Raw genomic sequence first — 21,195 nt, forward strand, 5'->3', positions numbered from 1 at the left:
GACAGCCGGGGACTGGGGCTGGCGATGAAGACAGAGTCGCCGATGTGGAACTTGCGGGAATAGCTAAGTCCCTTAGCGTAGGTAAGGCCCCAGGACGGACGGAGTTCTGAACTTGACCTTTAAAGTAGCTATTGCAGAGGCTTCCGGGATGTTCAGGTCTGCTATGAAGAATTGCCTGGACGAGGGAGTTTTCCCAGAAGTATGGAAGAGGCAGAGCTTGGTTCTATTGCCAAACGCGGGGAAACTACCTGGGGACCCGTCGGCATATAGATCAATATGCTTGATCGACATGACGGGGAAGCTGCTCGAAAAGATCATCCTCAACAGAATGTTGAGGAACACCGAGGGTGTAAATGGTCTCTCGAGCAACCAGTTCGGCTTCCAGAAGGGGAGGTCGGCCGTAGACTCTATCCTGTAGGTTACAAAGACCGCAAAGATAATACTCCAGTGTAAGAGGAGGGAGATTCGCTACTGTGCAGTAGTGTAAGGAACGCGTTCAAAAGCGCCAGTTGGCCGGCTATTTCCGATGCGCTCCTGCGTCTGAGGAGTCCCTCAAGGTTCCATCCTGGATCCGGTGTTATGGAATGTCATGTACGAGGACCTGTTGAGGTTAGAGTATCCGATGGAAGTGAAGATCGTCGGCTTTGCTGACGACATTACGCTGGAGGTCTACGGTGATTCGATCAAAGAAGTGGAGTTGACTCTGAGTACTGCCCACTCGATCAAGGTTGTGGAGGCGAGATGAGATCCAGGAAACTGGAGTTGGCTCACCACATAACCCTTCTATCGAACAAGTGGCCACGTGCAGAGCATCCTGTTAGCTGTCGTGGCATTGGTCTACTGGGTTGGAACTGACCCAGACGTGGATAGTTCGTGATATTTGCAAAGCAGTTGGTAGCAGGCATGGTGTCGATCCTGCCCATCCTCCAAGCCATCCTCCGAGGACAAAAGGAGTGATATGGAAATGGTTTAGTGAGTTGGAGGTGTAGTCTTGCCAGCTTTGCTTGGACTCGTCTGTAACCCAGGAAGTTTTCGGCTTGAAATTATTAATCTTTCCTTTAATTTGTACTGTTTTATTGCATCTATACATTTAACCATTAACATCTATAATTACTGTTTGTTCATTTAAATTTGCGATGATGTTTTCGTGGTGATGATGATAATGTTGTGTTTTGTGATAAAGTCATGTATGCTTCTTGATTCGTTTCTTTACAGTGCTTATCTAATTCGACGCATTTCATCCTCACGTGGGTAGTGCTTAAAATTTCCTCTCACACTCAAATGAAAAGTGCTGTTAATCTTCACGTTCATTACACTTAATATTGCATCTATCATGTTCCTCATGAGGGTGGTTTACAAGCTACATAGAACGGTTCGTTAAATCTACAATCAGATCTGAATTGGGATTCGAAACCCTGAAGGGTTTCTGGAGTTTGGTGAGTATTGTGCTCTTTTCTGCTACGTTGACACTCAGCTTTAAATCTATTCGATGCGGTACACTTTGGTCTTGATTAGCAGTAATTACATCTTACAGGCTACTTGGGGTGGACTCCATTTAAAATTAATAGAAAACATTGTCGATATCTATGTACACATTATAGGGGCATGATTGCAGAATATGGACACGATTTCGTATGGCGGTCGTTGAACCTTCACGTCATGGATACTGGGATCTCCTGACTAGTTTGACTACCCTCTCCCCGTCGTCGATGAAGTTGGTGCTCTGCGATGTACTATCGCTTTTTGGTTAGTGTTGCTTGTTACAGGTTGAGAGAGGGGACTATCGATTTTCATATAACTTTAATAAATACAGTCTTATTTGTTTTTTTTTTTCCTTCTTCGATCTTAACAAAAACTTAAACAATAGACACGGACTCACTCTCGATGCACTTGTTCTAACGATAAATTCGATCATATTTTTACAATTTCCTAATAACTACTGCTCACAGAGCCTTGAGGACGTCTGACTTGTTTCACTGGCTTGGAAAAAATGAATGCTATAAACAATTTTCCTGGATGACCAAATAAAATTCGATTATTTTATATACTGGAATTCAATGTGAATTACATACACTACTTTTTCACTAAATTGAAAGAACAAAACATCTGTTTTACCCTAATTTTTATAATCTTGCTCTAGAAACAGATCTTGTTTGACTGTAGAGAAAAAAGAATAGTTCTATTGATTTTTGTAAAATATGGGATTCACATTCAATTGCAGTATAACGAATACTTTCGAAGAGAAGTTGGTCCATAAAACCTTAGGTTTTCGGTCATTTTCCCTAATTCTGACGCAGAATTGGTACTTTGCGGCTGCGTTTGCATTAACCTAACGGCTTTCATTAGTTATTTGGCCAAACTGATGTTAATGCACCGCAAACGTATGCATTCTGCGCGGATCTTAAACATGCGCTGCCTTTTAATCGTTTAACTTTTAACCAGGTCAAAAGGTACTTTCGGTGGTGTGACTGTGGAGATGGTGGTGGTTGAAGGGATACATCCGCACCCGTTCGCAACCATCGTGGTCGTTGTCGTCGTTGTCATCCGACTCGTCATCGCTGGACGGTGGCGTTTCCAGCAGGGGCAGCCCGAGATCCAGATACTCCTCGTTGGAGGTTATGCTCACCAGCCGGTCCAGGTGTTGCACGATCTCGCTGAAGGTGGGCCGTTCCTCGGGCCGGTAGTGCCAGCACTCGCGCATGAATAGGTATCTGTAAGATTGGGTACATGGTATAGGGTTTGATTATTTGAAGTTGATTGGTCTTCGGAGTAGGCCTAGATTCATATGTATAATTTGTCATCTGTCTACAGTTTCTTTGTTACCACCACTGGCAACACTGACAACTAAAACTCAATAGGATCTATCAGAAGCTCAACGCATTCTGCAACTGCTTCATGCCGCGAGCCAAAATACGCAGGCATCACGACAGGAGCCTCCTGACGGACGGACATGAGGTGATTGAAAGGTGGAAGCAGCATTTCCATAAGCTCCTGAATGGCGTGCATAATGTAGGTACTTATCTTCTGCCGAAGGAGTGGGATAGCAAGACCTCTTTGAGGCAGAGCAGAAACAAGAGGAGGTTGCTGTGCGTGAAGTGTCAGCGTAGGGAACCCCATTTTCCCCCGGCTAGCGGTTCGGGAGATGTCATGCATGTAGCCTGGTTGATGAGAGCTATCAACAGTTACGTAGACGGGCTGAACCCTTTGAAGCCGAAGGGGTCAATATGACCTCGGCGGTGAAATCGAGCGTAACAAACGTGTTCGACGCCAATGAAGTTGAGACAGCAGCGGCGAAACAATCCGTCTCCAAAGGGGTAAAGAATCTGCGCAGCAGCTAGACTTCATCATCGACTTTGCGTCCTCGAAGTCGAACATCAGTAAGGACCTCAAGTAGACACTGATGAGACTTCGGAAGTCAACGACGGCGCCCAAGCAGGACCATGATAAACTCCTAACAAATGTTGCAGTGACAGAACCCGGGAACTTGAAGGTACCAAAATCTACCCAAACGAAGACCTTCGTATTCCGGGTAGCCCTAAGCGGATGCCGGACGCGATTGCTTAAGACAAGACTTGTAATCGCAGAAGCGTGTGAGGCAGACGAGAGGTGAGGATCTACCAGGTGGTGCTCGCAAAGATAGGTGGTTGTTAACCTCGAAAGTCGGCAGTAATGCCGGTAAGTCGTACCTGCGCCAGGCGTCCCGGAAAGACGGGAAGGTTGGGCCTGAAAAGGCTGGCCCGTTCCGGATCGAAGGGAACAGAGAGTTGCTACTACTGATTGGTCCTCAGTAACCGCAAGTTAGGGCGGGTCACGGGGAGGATGCTCCCTGGACAAAAGTAGAGCGGAAAATGAAAAAGAAGAAGGCGAAAGATGAGCAGGAGCGTAGGGACACCAAACCTAGGAGATGTGGGAGGGTAGGTGCCAAGCGCGAGAAGGATGACACGCTCGTCATGAAGACTGCACAGTCCAAGTACTCGGAAGTCTTGCAGGCGCAAAGGTCCGACAAAAAGCTTGTGGATTCGACGTGCGCAGTATTAGATATACTCGTACGGGTGAAATGATCCCCTTGCGCAAGCACGAGAAGGAGCACAAGGGCGCAGCCAACAAAAGTCTGGCGGAAGAGGTCCTTGGCGAGGATGTCGAGGCGTACAGCGGAGGCAGGCCAGGGCTCTTACAGCGGAGGCGGCTCTGAAGGTGAAGAACCTAGATGAGATCAATGACGCAGAAGACTTCGTCACGGCACTGCGGCAACAGAGTGAGATACAGGTGACCACCGCAACCGTTCGGCTACGGAAGGGCCCGGCAGGGACACAGGTAGCGTTGGTCAACTGACCTTGCACGCGCCACCAGAGGTTTGCTTTAGGTGTCTGGAACCAGGACACAAGTAATGGGACTGCAAAGGTTCACCTTCGTGTTTGATTTGTTCTGGGAAATCCACGAACAACAAGCACCCAACGGGAGGACCAAGGTGCCCGGTTTTCAGAAGAGCCGCAGCGGGTAAATCACAGTGCAGGCAACGCAGCTGATCCTGAACCACTGTGACTTTGGCAGGCGGGAACGGATATCGTAATCATAGCGGCCCCATACCGAGTACCCGCCGGTCACGGATGGGTCCAAAATGGCGGCGATATGGACAACGGGGAGCTACCCAGTCCAGAAGTCCTACGCGGGCTTCGTGGTCACCAACGTAAACGAGGTATTCTTCTGTAGCTGATATGCACCTCCGCGGTGGTCGATTGAGCAGTTCACGCCGATACTGGACTACATGAAGAAAATTGTTGGCAAGGCGAAGGCCGGTGGTAATAGCGGGAGAATTCAATGCCTGGGTCGCGCCGAGGAATGGGGAAGCTCTAGGAATGGAGACCACCGGCGTACTAGTGGATGCAATAGAGATGTTCAGATCTTCTATGCAGAAATGTCTGAACAAAGGAGTCTTCCCAGAGGCTTGGAAGCGGCAGAGCCTGGTCCTATTGCAAAAGGCGGCGAAACTACTCGGTTACCCGTCGGGATGTAGACCAGGCCACTATACTTTCTCGTCATTGTGGGAAGGTGCTCGAGAGGATCATCCTCAACAGACAGGGTGTAGATGGTCTCTCGAGTAACCAATTCGGCGTACGGAAAGATTGACCATAGACCGACCGCTATCTTGTCAATTACTAAAATGGCCAAGTTAGCTCTCCAACGTAACAGGAGAAGAATTTGCAACTGTGCCGTAGTGACCCTCGAAGTAAGAAATGCGTTCAACAGCTCCAGATGGGCAGCTATTTCCAGAACAATCCTAAGTCAGGGTATACCCGAGTATGGACGGTTACCAACCTTGGAAAAATCACGAATTCAACGACGTTTCAATATCCAACGCTGTTGGCACAGCTCAGTACCACCCTTCGACAGCGCAACCATTGCGCAACATATATGTATACGTATACGTATACGTTCCACAACAGGACGAGACAACACCGGTTGATGGATGAACCGTGAGCAGATAATGAGCCTCTGCACAAATTTGCCCTGTCCTGCTCACTACCACAGAAAAATTGAAAACAGCGCGCACAGTAAAAGTCACATTTGATTTTTACTGTGCGAACTGTTTCCAAGTTTTCTGTGGGGATGAGCAGTACGCAAGATTCGTGCAGAGGCTCATAGATGTCAGAAGGTGTTGGGGAGAGAAAAGGTGAGAAAGCGAAAGGTAAATAAAACCATAAACAAAATAGAAAATGGTTCAGAATAGGCATTGAAGGAAAAGTATAGTTCATGTTGAATCTGAATATTTGAAGTTGCTGCGAATAGTAGAAAAAAGTAATAGTTTGAGAGATAGAAAGTTGTGTATTAGCGGTTTCAAAGCACAATTCTAGGTAAAGGCAAATTGTGATAGAAAATGCGTGAATTTAAGAGTGTTTTATTTAGGCAGTCCGGGATCCGTGAAAGTGCACGAGTGTGAGCCGCCATATTTGTGGGAAAAGCAGGGTATAACTGAAAACTATATAATGTAAGTAAAGAAATAGAAATAACTGAGAATCATATTTGTAAACATATAAGTTTGTCTATTCCCTTCGATTGTTTGTTTAATGCCGTTTTTCTTTTTGATCCAATTCCAACCTGGGTTGAAACTGGATGAGATCACAGTTTCAACCCCAAACCCGACTTCGGTTTCGCTTGAACTAAAGTTTGTTTGTGTTTGGTTGACGTTTGTTTAGACTTTTTCCGCCAATCCAGTTCCAACCCAGGTTCAAAAAGAAAAACGGCATAAATAAAATTAGGTTCAAGCTGTTGCAAAATTTATATTGCCCGCTTTAAGAATTCGGTTTTCATTAGGGTGGTCCAAAAAGGAACAAGCGCTTCTCAACAGAAACTGTAGAAAACAAGCTCCGCAAGAAGCTGGATGAGAAGATAAAGGGAATCAATGTGGACGATAACCTCAACAATCTGCGGGAATCTATCCACGGAGTAGAGAGAGAGAGAGAGCACAGCAGCGCGGGAAGTGAAAGGTACTGCTCAAAGACGACTCAGAGACGTTGTTCGATAAGGAGCTCCAGAAAGAGACGAACGAGAAAAACGTTGTCAGGAGCTGGATGTTAGTGTCTGGTAGCTGGCAGATAGGCGGTACAAGGCAACGATAGCAGCCGAGAGAAGAATTCACCCCAAAAGGAAGAAGCAGTGTGAGGAAGATGTCATTACTGAGGCGTAAAACAGTTTGAAATTGAATGATATGCAGACATTGTACGAAACTACGAATGGCGTGCGCAGAAAAACAGCGCCATCTTCCGTCATGTGCAATGACAGACAAAACTATGATATTTAGCTGCCAGATAGAGAGAGTACTCCAAGGTTCTATCGAATGGCGAGAACGTTAGTGCGTTAATGAACGGATTGACGCACTGACGTTCTTGCCAGTCATCGATGGACAAGCTGTGGAATTTCCAAGGCTAGATAAGGTAAAATGGCTATTAAAGGACTGAAGATTAGCAAAGGACAAACTCCCAGCTTAACTTTTCAAACACGGTAGTGTGCAGTTGCTGACGATATGAAAAGAATAAGAATGCAGCATCCATTCGTCTTGCAGCTGCAAATAGGACTTGTTACGATCTCTTCATCCAGCTGAAGATCCGTAGTGTGCAGAGGAAGACGAAATTCACGTTGTATATATATAAGACACTGACCCTTCCAGTTGCTATGTACGGTAATGATACTTGGGAAGTTGAAGGAAGTCTATCGGAGAGCGTTTGGTGTCTTTGGATTGGGTTTGTCATGTCGTAAGGATGCTGGAAGAACGACAAGAGAAGATAATATTCAGTAGAAAACTACGAAGGGATAGCTGATTGCAGTAGAGGAGGACCTAGAAACACTCAACATCCAGAGGGACTGGAAGCGATTGGTCCAGGATCGAGTCTAGTGGAGATGGATGCTCTATTCGGCTTTGATTTAACGGAGTAAATTGTAGTCCATCGGGTACTTGGTGTACCAAGTTCAGGACAAATGGTTGATCATGCCGAAATGTATATAATTCTATTACTTGCTACTTTGGTTCCAGTCGCTTAAAAAAAGAAACGGTTATGTTATTTTACTTACATGTCTATGGAGCATAGAGGTGGTTGCTCCAGTCGTTTGCCCTTCTTAAGGTGCTCCAGGAGATTATCCCAAGTTGGGATCGAAGAGTAGGGATTGCCACCTAACGTCATGATTTCCCAAAGCAGCACTCCAAAGGACCACCTAAGATGAGAAACAATCCCGTTACTGTTAATTACCAATCAACCTTCGTCGTCACTATAGGTACTTACACATCGCTCTGGGAATCGTAGAACTTCTCCTCCAGCGACTCTGGCGCCATCCATCGGATGGGCAGTTTGCCAGTTGTCGTCTTTCGGTAGTACTCTTGGCTGTGGATGTCTCGTGCCAATCCGAAATCGGCAATCTTCATCACGTAGCCGTCGCTAACCAGCACGTTACGTGCCGCCAAGTCCCGGTGAATACACTGTGGAAAAAAAGGTCATTTAGTAGCGTTGTTTCAGTGATCATCTCCGGTCAAAACTTACCCTCCTCGACGCCAGGTGCTCCATACCGCGTGCGATCTGATACGCAAACGAGATCAGCTCCTTCTGGGTGAGGATCTTCTTCTCCTTCTCGCCGATGACCATGTCCTCGTAGTTGCTCGTCCCGAAGCGATGACTCCGCAGGAAGTCTTTGAGGTTGCCGTGTGGGGCGTACTCTACGATCACGTACAGTGGACCGTCTTTGCAGCAGCACCCGAGCAGGTTGATAATGTTGACGTGTTTGCCGATCATCTTCATGACTTCCATCTCGCAGACCAGGTCCTTCACGTCGGCGTCGGTGTGGCCCTCTGGAATAAACGGGAAATTAGAGTTGTGGGTTTCGAAGACCCAGGGGTCACACGGTCATACCTTTCAGCATCTTAACGGCGACAACCGTAGAGGCTTGCCCTTTCACCAAGCCATTCGCCTCGGCCATAACTACTTTTCCGAAGGCACCTTCGCCAAGACTTTTCCCAAGAACCAGCTTGTTCCGTGGGAACTCCCAGTTCAGGTCGATCGGGAACTCGTACTCGGAGATCATGGTCGGGTCACAGTTCCCGCTTTGCACCAGGGTTGATCGTTGTTTCTCGATCCGGACGATTGGCATTTGCTGTAGGAGATGAGAGGATATTGCTAGCAATCAAAACTTGCGGAGTGTGAGTGGAGATTTCGGAAACCTACCATGGACTCGGTAACCCCCGGGATGCTGTTCTCTATAACCGGCTGCTTCAGCACGATGACCTTCTTCGTCCACTGGTTGACGTGCTCCATGGCTCGGTGTTTCATCTTCTCGCGCTTCAGCTTCTTGCAAACGATGATCACAATGACCGCCAGGATCATGAAACAACTGGACAGAACCGTTGTCATGATCGTTATCAGCGTGGAGTGTTGCCGCACCGGATGAACTATCGGAGGATCCACCAAAAATTCGTCAACCACTCGCAGGTATGCGCTTTCGTAAGACGCCCCTAGCGTATTGGCCGCCACGCAGGTGTACCATCCTTCGTCGGCGTAGGTCACATTTTCAAGAGTTAGTACCTCCGGGTTGTCCGCGTCACGCTGTTCGTAGAAATGTAGTCTGTTAGAACCTCATTCATCCCATGAGGAATCTAGACCTAAATCGCATGCGAGTTAGTACATTGTCTATACCTTATAGCAAAGATTTTTAAGTATATTATATTTGCTTATAGTCTAAATGGTTAGCCAAGTTTCATGCAGTGAAGACCACACTCTGGAAATGTCCATCACCTTATTCTTAATAATCGCACAGTCCTCGCACAAGCCCTTGAACTTGACCCACTGGATGAACATGGAAAGGTCACTCAGCACCTTGCATTCCATGGAAACGTTAGTGCCGACAACGGCGGTGATGTTCGTTAGCGGCTTTGTGAGAATCGGTTTGTGATTCACACGATCTGCAAGAAAAGTAAACGATTGTCGTTGTAGCTATGATACAAGAAACCAACACCTTTACAAGAAGTTGTAAATACTGCCCAGTCACCATAGATTGAAAACCCAAGACAAAATAGAGAACGTCAACAACTCTAAAACGTAACCGCCACCAAAAACCCAGAATGAAACAGCGATCGGTACCTCTAGTTTCGTAATATTCTCGGGAATGTTCGGATTGGTGCTGTCAACGATGTGAAACTTGATCCACTCAATGTGCGGCTCAAGGTCCGATATCGTACGACACTCCAGAGTCGCGGTAGAGTTCACCAGTACGGTGATGTTGTGCATAAACCCTTCCTTGATGTACGGCCGTGCTGGGAAGCGATCTATCTCCAACGATTACGATTCGTCAAAAAAAAATAGTTTATGAAAAACGCCCATAACCTCAGATAACTCACCTTTCACTTCCAGTTTGGTGGTGAAGTTGATGCAGCCATGGCCGTTGCACACGTGGCACGTATACTTTCCGGAATCCTTAGGAACCAAATCTTCCAGCACGATCGACCACTTGGCGTACTTGACCGAACCCATGCTGCGGACGATCTTTTCGTTGTCCTTTGTCCAGGTAATGTTCGGAACCGGGTTGCCATCCGCTGGACAGCGTAGTCGCACCATATTCCCGGAAGGCTTCGGCATCAGCTTCACCATGTGCTCTTCCTTGGTGAAGACGGGCGGTCCCGGAGGAAGTTGCCCATTCGGTCTGGGTGGTGCAGACTGGCTTTCGGTAAACTCGCCATCCGCACTACCCGGCTGCAAACCTGCGTTGATGATCTCTTCATCAACTTCCTCATCTTCTTCCGCGTCCTCGTAGTCATCCTGCTCATCGTCAACGTAGTCCGGATCGTCCGGATCTTCATTGTCCGACACTTGCGAATGCACCTCCATATCGTTGTAGCGGTCCGAATCCTCAGGATCGTCGATCACTTCCAAGATCGTCGTAGAATTGATGCACCCCTGTGCGTTGCACACTCGGCAAACGTAAACCCCAGCATCCTCCGGCATCAACGTGTGCAGTGCTAGAGTTGGCCGACTCTTGGTGGTTGGCACCACTTCACCGTCCTTGATCCAACTGATCTGCGAACTCGGCTCGACCGTACCATTACATCGCACCTTGTAGTTTTCGTCAACCTTCTTGGTTATCGTAACCGTACTTCCACCTTGACTCGTCACCTTAAACGAACTATCGAGAAGATCGTTCTCCACCAAATCCAGCGGCGCCGGACTCGGCGATGGTTTGGGCAGTAGTGGCAACAGACTCTTCTTCTCCAGATTGGCTACCCGTGTGCGAGGCGGGCTCGCAGGACCGAGGCCACTTCCGGGGGAATCGTTTTGGTAGTGGTCGGACGCTTCGTGCTGGCTGATCACGGACAGGGTTAGGTTGGACCATTCGCCGTATTCGGAACCACAGGAGTAGTAACCGGCGTCGGTCTTCTTGACCGGATAGAATTTGAGTCTGCAAGGGAAAAGAATGAAGAGATTGGTTATAACAGGGAGATGCTTAAGATCAGCTTCATGTATAATGCGCTGAGACGGGCAAAACACCCTCCCTCAATTTCTAAGCTAATTGATATAACAGTTGCATAAAAACCTAGTTAATCCACCTAACGGTGATTGCGCCTTTCTGGTGCCTACGAAAACCCATTTCAACAAAGCTCAAGTGGTATGTTGATTAATACATATCGCACTTTCATACGTTTAACAAAAATCCATTTCATGGCACCAGAAATCATATCATGCATCTGGCTTTTAATGTTTGAGCCTTAAACTATTGAAAAATGTCGCTATCTTGGATTTTAAGCCTTCATTTTGGATTTAAGCCCGCCATCTTAGATATTCCAGTCGCCATTTTTGGACTCCAGACTTCTTCCCCCTTCAAGATATACCCATATTGAATGGTTTTAGAGCCTAAAACACCATTAAACAGCCGCCATCTTGATCTTTAAGCCGCCATCTTGGATTTTAGACCTCTATATTTGATAATCTTTTTTCCCATTTTTTTACTCCGGACATCTTCCCCATACCAAATATACCCATATTGCATGGTTTTAGGGCCCAAAACTCCATTAAACAGCCACCCTCTTGGATTTTGAGCCGCCATCTTGAATTCTAGACCACCATATTTGATATTCTGGTCGCCATTTTTGAACTGCGGACGTCTTCCTCAAACCAAATATACCAATATTGCATGGTTTCAGAGCCTAAAACTCCTTTGAACAGCCGCCACTTTGAACCGCCATCTTGGATTTTAGGCCGCCATATTGGATATTCTTGTCGCCATTGTTGGACTCCGAACGTCTTCTCCATTGTAAATATGTATACCCATATCGCATGGTTTTAGAGCTTAAAACACCATTGAACAGCCGCCATAATGAATTTTGAACCGCCATCTTGGATTTTAGGCCGCCATATTGGATATTCTGTTCGCCATTTTTGGACGCCGGACATCTTCCCCATACCAAATATACCCATATTTCATGGTTTTGGGGCCTGAAATTTCATGAAACAGTCGTCACTTTGAATTTTAAGCCGTCGTCTTGAATTTTGGGCCGACATCGTGGAATATCTGGCTTCCAGTGTTGATTTCCGTACAGAATTCGTCAACCATGCTGATGGTTACAAAAATCGCTGCAATATGATGTATCGCATGATGGGGCTTGGTTCAGTTTTATATACGGCGAGTTCTACCGGTGCTGGACCGGATCACTGAAGTGGCATGAACTTCGGAACGCCTTGACCGATCTGGACCATTTTCAATAGCAACGAATGCGGTGAAATTCCGGTTCGATTCGTGCTAAAATTCGAAAAATAGGAATGGGCCAATGGGAAGTGCCTTAAAAGTGAGTGACCTTTTTTGTACACAGACATACGTACATACACTGCACACATACAGACATTTTCTCAATTCGTCGAACTGTGTTGTTGATTGGTATATGTGACTTGACCCACCGAGTCTTCTATCAAACATTTGATTTTTAAGTGAACGTATAGCCTTTCAGTAAACTTGGGTGAACGAGAAGGGCAAAAAGGCATAAAAAGAGGGCATTTTGTGCAAATTATGTTAGAGCTTTAATGAGTAATCTCAGTTCGCGAGAAAAGGTCTTGGGCAAGGGGATTCTAATGGACATCAGGGCCGTTTTATGCGGTTGTCTCAGGGAATTTCAGAAGCCTTTTAAGGGCATTTCGATAAGTTTCGTTGGCGCTTCAGTTAGATTACGGGGTAATGACGGTAACTATGGGTCTCAAGGGCCATTCAGGGAGTTTTAGGAGCGTTTCAGAAGTATTCTAGGTAGACTCTGAGACGCTTTCCGAGGGGTTCCAGGGAAGTAATACAAGATCTCAGAGGAGTTTCAGGAGGTTTTAAGTGGATACCAGTAGATCTCATCTCTCAGTGTTTCAAGAGGATCATAAGGGGTTTTAGGGGGTACCAGGAAGTCTCTGGAGCGTTTTACCATCGAGGACGCACACCGTTGTAAAAAGTACAACACTACCAAAAATACCTCCCTCGTCGTCGAGCTTCTGCTGTGCTCGGTGCAGTTTTGGGGTCGAATGAGCGGGAGTCCTGAAATATTGAGGGGACTCTAGGGTCATCTCAGGGGATTTCAGGGGGTTTTCAGAGGCCTCCAAGGGACTCTGACGGGGTTTCAGGGGCATTTATGCAGTTCTCATGGGGATTCCATGGGGTGCTCGGTGCAGTTTTAGGGTCGAATGGGCGGGATTCCTGAAATGTTGAGGAGAATCTAGGGTCATCTCAGGGGGTTTCAGAGGGTTTTCCAGAGGCCTTCAAGGGGGTCTGACGGGGTTTCAGAGGCGTGTTTATGCAGGTGTCATAGGGATTCCCAGGGGCCTCAGGGGCACTTCAAGCGGTCACAGGGGATTCCCGGGGCATCAGAAACGCTTCAAATCTCAGGGGTGTTTCAGGGAATCTCATGGGCGTTTATGGTGGTATCATGGGAGTACCAGAATCTCGGGGGTGTTTCAGAGGGTCTCAGGGGGTTTCAGAGGGTAACAGGAATTCCTTAATGGGCCCCAAGGGGTACCGTGAAAATTCTAAAGGGTCTCAGAGGCGTTTCGGGAGGTACCGTAAGGTCTCAGGGGCATTTATAAATAAAAGACGCGGACACCGTCTTCAGCCAGAGGCTGCACAGACTGAATGAAACTTAAACACTAGACAAGGGACACACGGAGCATGCACCAGTGGATACGGAGAAGAAACTATTCTCACGAAAAGTTTCATCTCCCGGAGCGGGAATCGAACCCTCACCCCATAGCATGGTGCGATTAGAAGCTTGGTGACCCTAACCGCACGGCTACGAGGCTCCATTTAAAGGAGTCTCAAGGTCGTCTCATGGGATTTAAGTGGGTTCTAGGGAGCTCTAAGGGGTCTCAGGGGTGCTTCAGGGGAGTATCAACGGGGCCTCAGGGGCATTTCAAAGGGGTCCCAGAAGATTTCAAGGGAATATCAACAGGGTCCCAGGGGGTTGCTAGGGGTACTAGAAAGTTGTAATGTCGCGCGGAAAAAATAACTCTGAGCTTCTTTCATTCTCAAATATATTGTTACGTAATGGGTTCACTAGACTATACTTACAAATCTCTAGATAAACTACTTGAAAAATTTCTTCAAACTTCAGAAAGAATCTCAAATTTAAATTCAGGAATTATCAGGAATTATAGAAAAAAATTGAGAAATTCTTGGGGAAATTAAAATTCTTGAATTTCTTGAATAACCTCCTAAGATGTTCATGATGGAATGTAAAAAAAAACATAGAAATTCCTGGAGAAATCGTAGCAGATACTCTCGGGAAAATCTTTGAACGAATATACGGGATAATTTCGTTTCACCCTTGACGGACGATCAAAAAAGCCCTGGGAGAAACTTTCGGAAAAAACTTGTTGAAATTTATGAAAACATCTTCGGGAGAATGGGAGAATATTTACTCAGAAGAATTTCCAAAAGAATCTATGTTAAATTTAGTAAGAGCCTTGGATGAAGTAATAAAAATTGGAAAATATTTTTGAAGAAACCAAAATTGTTGTAGAAGTTTTCTAGAGAAGAGCTCCTGAAAAGCTTTTTGGGTAATTAATGAAAATTGTGTATTATTTAATTGAGGAAGTTCTCAGAGAGCTCAAAGAAAGGGGTTCCAAGGGATTACGTTGGATTATGGGGTAACGACGGTAAGGTAACGGCGGCCACGGGACGTTTAAAGAGGAGAGCAGGGGGCTTTTCAGAGCATCTCTGGAGGGAGAGGGTCCATGCGTCTCAGAGATGCTTCAAGGGGTCTCAGTGGCATTTCAGGTAGTTTTAGGAGGTATAAAGAGATCTAAGGGGCGTTTCGAGGATTCTCCCGATTCGAGGTCTGACGAGCGTTTAAGGGGTTCTCAGGGTCATTTCAGGGCGTTTCAGAGATTTTTTTTTCAGAGGCTTCAAGGGGGGTCTGACGGCGTTTCAGGGGCATTTATACAGGTCTCATAGAGGTTCCAAGGGGCCTCAGAGGCACTTCAAGCGGCCAGGGGGCTCCAAGGGGAGTCAGGGACGCTTCAAATCTTAGCGGTGTTTCAGGGAGTCTCATAGGCGTTTATGGTGTATCATGGGGGTTCCATGAGAAATCAGGGGCATTTCAGAGGGTCCCAGGGGATTCCAGGGGGTCACAGCATGCTTCAATAGGTCCCAAAGGGTTCCGTGGAAATTCCAGAGGGTCTCAGAGGTGTTTCAGGGGGTACTAGTAGGCCACAAGGTCGTTTCAAGAGGTCTCAGAGGCGTTTCAGGAGGTACCATAAGGTCTCAGGGACATTTAAAGGAGTCTCATGGGATTTTAGGGGGTTCTAGGGAGCTCGAAGGGGTCTCAGGGGTGCTTCAGGGGGTGCTTCTAGGGGCTCAGGGGGTTCTTTGGAAGTTCCAGATGTTCTCAGAACCGTTTCAGAGAGTCGCAGGGGCGTGTCAGATGGTTTCAGGGGATACCAGGGATACCGGGGATACCGTTCAAAGAGGTCTCAAGAGCATTTCAGGGGAGCATAAACAGGGTCCCAGGGGATTTCTAGGGGTTCTAGGAGGTTGTAATGTCACGCGGAAAAAATAAATCCGAACTTCTTCTATTCTCTCATTTATTGTAACACACTTGGTTCATTAGACTATACTTACAGCGTGGTCGATCGGCAAAGGAGACCGATCGAGGGGGGGCGCATAGTCTTTTATGGCAGGCATAACAAAAGGCATTGTTCGCAATAAAGTAATCGTACGAGGGAGAGTATATGGTGAAAGTGTGATCAAGGTCATAGCTAATTATGTATGTGACAGTACAACTACTACCCTAATATCCAATGGATTCTGTAATTATAATATGGTTCGCAACAGAGGTCTCGAGGGGACATTTCGGAGGGCTCCAGAGGGGGTTGTAGTGGGCGCTTAGACTTAGACTGTCTGAAACGCTCCTGAGATCTCCTGGTATTCTCCCTGAAACTCCCTGGGACCTCTTTGAAACGCCCCTGAGGCCTTCTAGAGCTTCCTTGGAATCCCCTGATACCACTAAAAAACGTCAGTTGGAGAAAATCTGGATATTCTGGTAAATCTCGTAGTTTTAACCCAGAGTGCGTCAGCGAAACACAGGGTTTGAGTTCACGGATCACTGCTCAAGTAACATTATGATGATCAATTAGTCTTGTTGAGGTTTTGACAAGGGGAATGACATATCCTTTTCTAACCGGAAAATCCGCATTTATCCGTTCCTAACCGCCTAACATGTTACTGGGGTGACCGTTGTTGAGAATGTATGAAATGTTGCAATCAGACAACCCTCATATCGAGACGACCTTTATGTAATGTAGACACACCGTGAGTGTGTATTGTCGAATGTTGTCATTGTTTATGTAAATATTTATTGTGAATAAATCATTCGTTCGAGTATTGTTAAGAAGTACACCGGTGTTTTGCTTTCGTCTCGGTCCGTGAAATCCGTCCGCCGTTCATTTATCCGTCCGCTGTTGTGTTGTCCACTGTGTGATACTCCAACAACCGTGACGCTTCGAGTCCTTCACCATACTCTAGGGGCGCACGGGACAGGAAGAAGGTCTAGAGAGGAAGGAGATCAATCGCGCGCACCGCCTGGTCGACAAAGAAAGGATGGAATCAGTGGACCGGCATTGTGGGGCCTCGAAGAGAAAGTGAAGAAAGTCTGACGAATAGAGAAGTGAAGGAGTGGAAAGCTTCGTTCAGTATGAAGGACGAAAAACACACACATATGCTCATAGCCATCGCTAGAACCAGCAATGGATTGATAAAGCCGTTTTTATAGGTCAGTGCAAGAAGCGCCCGACTGAGACGGGTGCAAAATCGAAGAGTAAGAAGAGGACGACCAGCGCGAGCATCCAAGCTCCCACTTCGGTTGCGAAACGCGCAAAGGCAGCTCCAGGGCGTCAATCCCAAAAGAAACAAGGGCCAACCGGATCAAGGGAAAGAGAACCCTTCGGAATACGATTGGGAAAAAAAAGGCGTTGAGGAACGTGAAATCAGCCCGCAAGCGCAAATTGAGCGACCTCTTACAAGGCACCAGCTCAGAGGGCCACTCTCCAGGGTAAAAACCTGGACTAGATCACTGACGCAGAGGAGCTCGCAACCGCGCTCAAGCAACAATGCGAGGTATGCATGCACCAAGTGCACCGATCCGTCTGCGGAAGGACCCGGCTGGTACGCAGACCGTAGTAGAGGAGGTGGACAAGGTGACTACAGTCGGCAAGATCAGAGTTGGCTGGTTGACGTGCAGGCTGAGTATCTACGAGTCACCAGCAGAGGCGTGCTTCAAGTGCTTCAAGCAAGGACACAAGTTCTGGGCGTGTAAAGGTGCTGATAGGAGTGAACTTTGCAGGAGGTGCGGAATGGAAGGCCACAACGCCAGGGAATACAACTTTGGCACCAAAATGCCTGATTTGCACGACGAATAAGGGCCACACTACAGCGGAGTGCAGATGGAAGACGGGACTTGAAGAAGTTGAATGAACCACGAGCTGCATCATCTGCTGAGAGCACCAACCATCGTCCATACCGCGAAAATCAGGAGGCTACGGTGGGCGGGTCACGTCATGAGGATGTCGGATAGTAACCCGACTAAAATGGTTCTCGAGAGTCATCCGACCGGTCCAAGAAGACGTAGCGAGTTAGGTGGGTCGACCAAATGGAAACGATTTGCGGACTTTTTGCAGAGCGCGAAACTGGAGACACACAGCCTTGGACCGAGTAGAATGGAGACGACTCCAATGTACAGCAGAGTACACTCAGGCCTTAGTTTGACCGGCAAGGTAAGTATCGTCAGCTCCTCCAGAACGCTCCACCGAGAAACTGCAGAAGATCGTGGAAACGTTGTTCCCACGCCACGATACAAGACCATGGGCCCCCGTCCCCTATGGCAAGACCAGCCAAAGCGAGGCCGCTCTGATGACAAACAACGAGTTCATCGCAACAGTGCACGTTGTCAAAACGATGCCATAAATATTGTACCCTTCAACTGCCCCACATTGTCGACAAAGATCTTCACAAAAGCAATCAGATCCACTCTCCATTATCGGAACGATCTTCCATCACTTTTAAGTGTCAATAATTCCATCAGCTCCTAGTTCCAATATCCTCCAACCAAATCCACCGGATTCCCTCATCGTGTACTAACGCAGTTCCCGTGTCAATGATTACCAACCGCCATGCCTGTAGGTAGGCCTTGTAGTAGGTAGTACATTTCCCAAGCAATAAATCGCAACTTTATAGTTATGGACATCCAATTTGATTCGCTGGCTGTGTTTGCGTGTGAGGGACTCATCCAGCAGGGTTCAAACGAGAGCAAAACCTCTTGAACCACTAGCGTGCACAGGGGGGGGCAAGGGGGGGCACTTGCCCCCCCTTCTATAAAAAAAAAACTATGCACCATTTTTGCAATTCTTGAACCTTGGATCTTACCACGCAATGTTGAGAATCACTGAGCTATGGTGCACCATTGACACATACTATTTCTTAGTATCTCATGCACAACCATGATGTTCTCAAAATCATCTAGGCTAAACTCATGCACCATCTTCTAATTAATCAGTGATGTCAGCACCACATTTGAAAAACATGCACCATTTTGGCATTTCGTATTCCAAAACTGTATTCCATGTGCCTGAACCATGGTGACTTCGGCACCACATTGAATTCTAAGCACCATTTTTGCAATTCGTGCACCTAGCCATACAAAATAACGAGTATCACTGAATAACAGTGACGACTAATACAGCACACTAGCATCATGCACCTTCTTCAAAGCTTTCAATGCACCATCATGATGTCCATAGAATGATCTAGGTATCCACGCATTATGATGATCGCATGAAATGTCTTTTTATCAATTAAGTATCTAATACCTCATACTGATATGCACCATCATGAAATTTCATGCACCATCACAGCTCTTCAAGCACCATTTCAGCGTTTATCATATCACTGAGCCGTGAGCATCACTTAAAATATTTTTTTTTGTATGCTAGGCACCATTTTTGCAATTCGTGCACCTAACCATAAGCTCTGAAAAACGGTGACAACTAATGCATCATCTAGTATCATGCACCTTCTTCAAAGTTTTCCAACCACCATTTTGTCATTCACTATATCATCTTGGCATCTTATGTACCATTATGATGTGGTTCACAAGTGAATTTGATGCGCCATTTTGGCATTTCGCATACAAAATAGCATTCCTTGTACCTGGACTATGTTGATTTCTGTGCCGCATTGAGTTTCCCGCACCATTTTTGCAATTCGTGCACTTACATATGGAATTTGTTGAGTATAACTGAATCATGGTAAAACTAATGCACCATACAGACATCATGTAGCTCCTTTGCATTCCATGTACCACCATGATGATCACATAACTATCTAAGCACCATCTCACGCGTCATCTAAGCATTTAATTCACATTTGAATTTCATAAGCTCCATTTTGCCATATCGTACACCTAATTTTATTCCATGTACCTGATCCATGTTGACTTCCGCACCACATTAAATTCTATGCATCATTTTTGCAATATTTAATTTTGGATCTAACCACCCAATGTTGAGAATCACTGAATCATGGTGGCAACAAATGCATCCCTGATACATACAATTTCGTAGTATCTCATGCACAACCATGATGTTCTCAGAATCATTTTTAGGCTAATCTCACGCACCATCTTTTAACTAATCAGTGATGTCAGCACCATATTCGAATAACATGCACCATTTTGGCATTTCGTATTCCAAAACTGTAATTCATGTACGTGAACCGTGGTGGGCACCACATTGAATTCCAAGCACTATTTTTACAATTCGTGCACCTAGCCGTACACAATGTCGAGTGTCGCTGAATAACGGTGACAACTAATACAGCACACTAACATCATGTACCTTCTTCAAAGCGTCCAAGAATGATCTAGGTATCCACGCATTATGCTGATCTCATGCACTATCTTTTAATCAACTAGGAACCTAATGCATCATACTGATATGCACCATCAATACTTTTATTTTGTATTCTATGCACCATTTTTGCAATTCGTGCACCTAACCATGCAACATGTTGATAATCTTTGAATAACGGTGACAACTAATGCAGCTCACAAGCATCATACGCCTTCTCCCAAGCCTTCCATGCACCATTTTGGCATTCATTATACCATCTAGGTATCTTATGCACCATTATGATGTGGTTTACATTTGAATTGATGCACCATTTTGGCATTTCGCATACAAAATAGTATTCCACGTACCTGGAACATGTTGATTTCTGTGCCACATTGAGTTTCCAGCACCTTTGCACGAATTGCAACTGCACCTTAATATGAAACATGACGAGTATAACAGAATCATGGTGAAGCTAATGCACCATACAGACATCATGCACCACCATGATGTTCACAGAATCATCTAGGCAACATCTCACGCACCATATTTGAATCAAATATGTGTCTAATTGCGAAATAATGCACCATCGTTGAATTTCATGCATTACTAAAGCTTTTAATGCGTAATCGTGGCGTTCACTATATCATCTAGGCATCTATTGCACCATTATTATTGTATGAAGTTTCGCACATCGAAATAGCATTTCTCGTACGATGTCAACTCTAATGCATCATACTGACATCAAGCACCATCTTTGAATGACATGTTCCATATTAGCATTCAATGCACCATACCAATGAACTCAGTGTTATCAGAAGATCCTATACACCGCGGTGACATCATGCACCTTTATTGCCTCACGCAATTTGATTTTTATGCAGCATCAACATCTATATGTTTACACCATCTCCAAATCTCATGTTTTATCTTAGCATTCTATAAATCAAATTGCAATTACTTGCCACGCATGAATTATCTCGACGTTCCCTTGATCATTAAGGTATATGAACCATACTCACATCACACACCTTTTCAAAATTGTATACACCTTCTTGGTGTTCATTGTATCATCCACAATTGAATTTATGTACCATTTTGTGATTCGCGCATCAAAATAGCATTCCGCGGATCATTTTGAAAATCACTTTACCAGCTGGAGAAATATCTGGAGTAATCCGTGGAGGCATTCTAGGAGAAATCCGTGGAGAAATTACAGGGGGAATCCTTGAAGGACTTTCTGGAGGAATCCCTGAAGGCATTACTAAAGAAGTGCTTGAAAGAATTCTTGAAAGAAGCTCTCAAAAACTGGAAGAGG

The 21,195-nt window shown here is 45.9% G+C and overlaps 1 protein-coding gene across 5 annotated transcripts in view; it reads right to left on the reverse strand.

The window, feature by feature from the left end:
• Positions 1-1,052: 1,052 nt before the first annotated feature.
• The window catches only part of LOC109412593 (fibroblast growth factor receptor homolog 1), a 595,864-nt gene continuing 575,721 nt past the window's right edge, over positions 1,053-21,195 (reverse strand). For 4 of the 5 annotated variants that reach the window (XM_029860651.2, XM_062846822.1, XM_029860672.2 and 1 more), the window contains exons 4-11: positions 9,878-10,932; positions 9,621-9,805; positions 8,709-9,086; positions 8,397-8,637; positions 8,031-8,335; positions 7,776-7,969; positions 7,567-7,707; positions 1,053-2,711 (exon numbers count right to left, since the gene is read on the reverse strand). In XM_029860651.2, the coding sequence (XP_029716511.1) occupies positions 2,444-2,711; positions 7,567-7,707; positions 7,776-7,969; positions 8,031-8,335; positions 8,397-8,637; positions 8,709-9,086; positions 9,621-9,805; positions 9,878-10,932 (2,767 nt within the window). In that variant the 3' untranslated portion in view covers positions 1,053-2,443. Of the gene's footprint in view, positions 2,712-7,566; positions 7,708-7,775; positions 7,970-8,030; positions 8,336-8,396; positions 8,638-8,708; positions 9,087-9,275; positions 9,443-9,620; positions 9,806-9,877; positions 10,933-21,195 lie in introns of all 5 variants that reach the window. The other variant, XM_029860652.2, reaches the window with a different exon arrangement.

Source organism: Aedes albopictus, chromosome 1, assembly GCF_035046485.1.
Source record: "Aedes albopictus strain Foshan chromosome 1, AalbF5, whole genome shotgun sequence".
NCBI classification, from domain to species: Eukaryota; Metazoa; Arthropoda; class Insecta; order Diptera; family Culicidae; genus Aedes; species Aedes albopictus.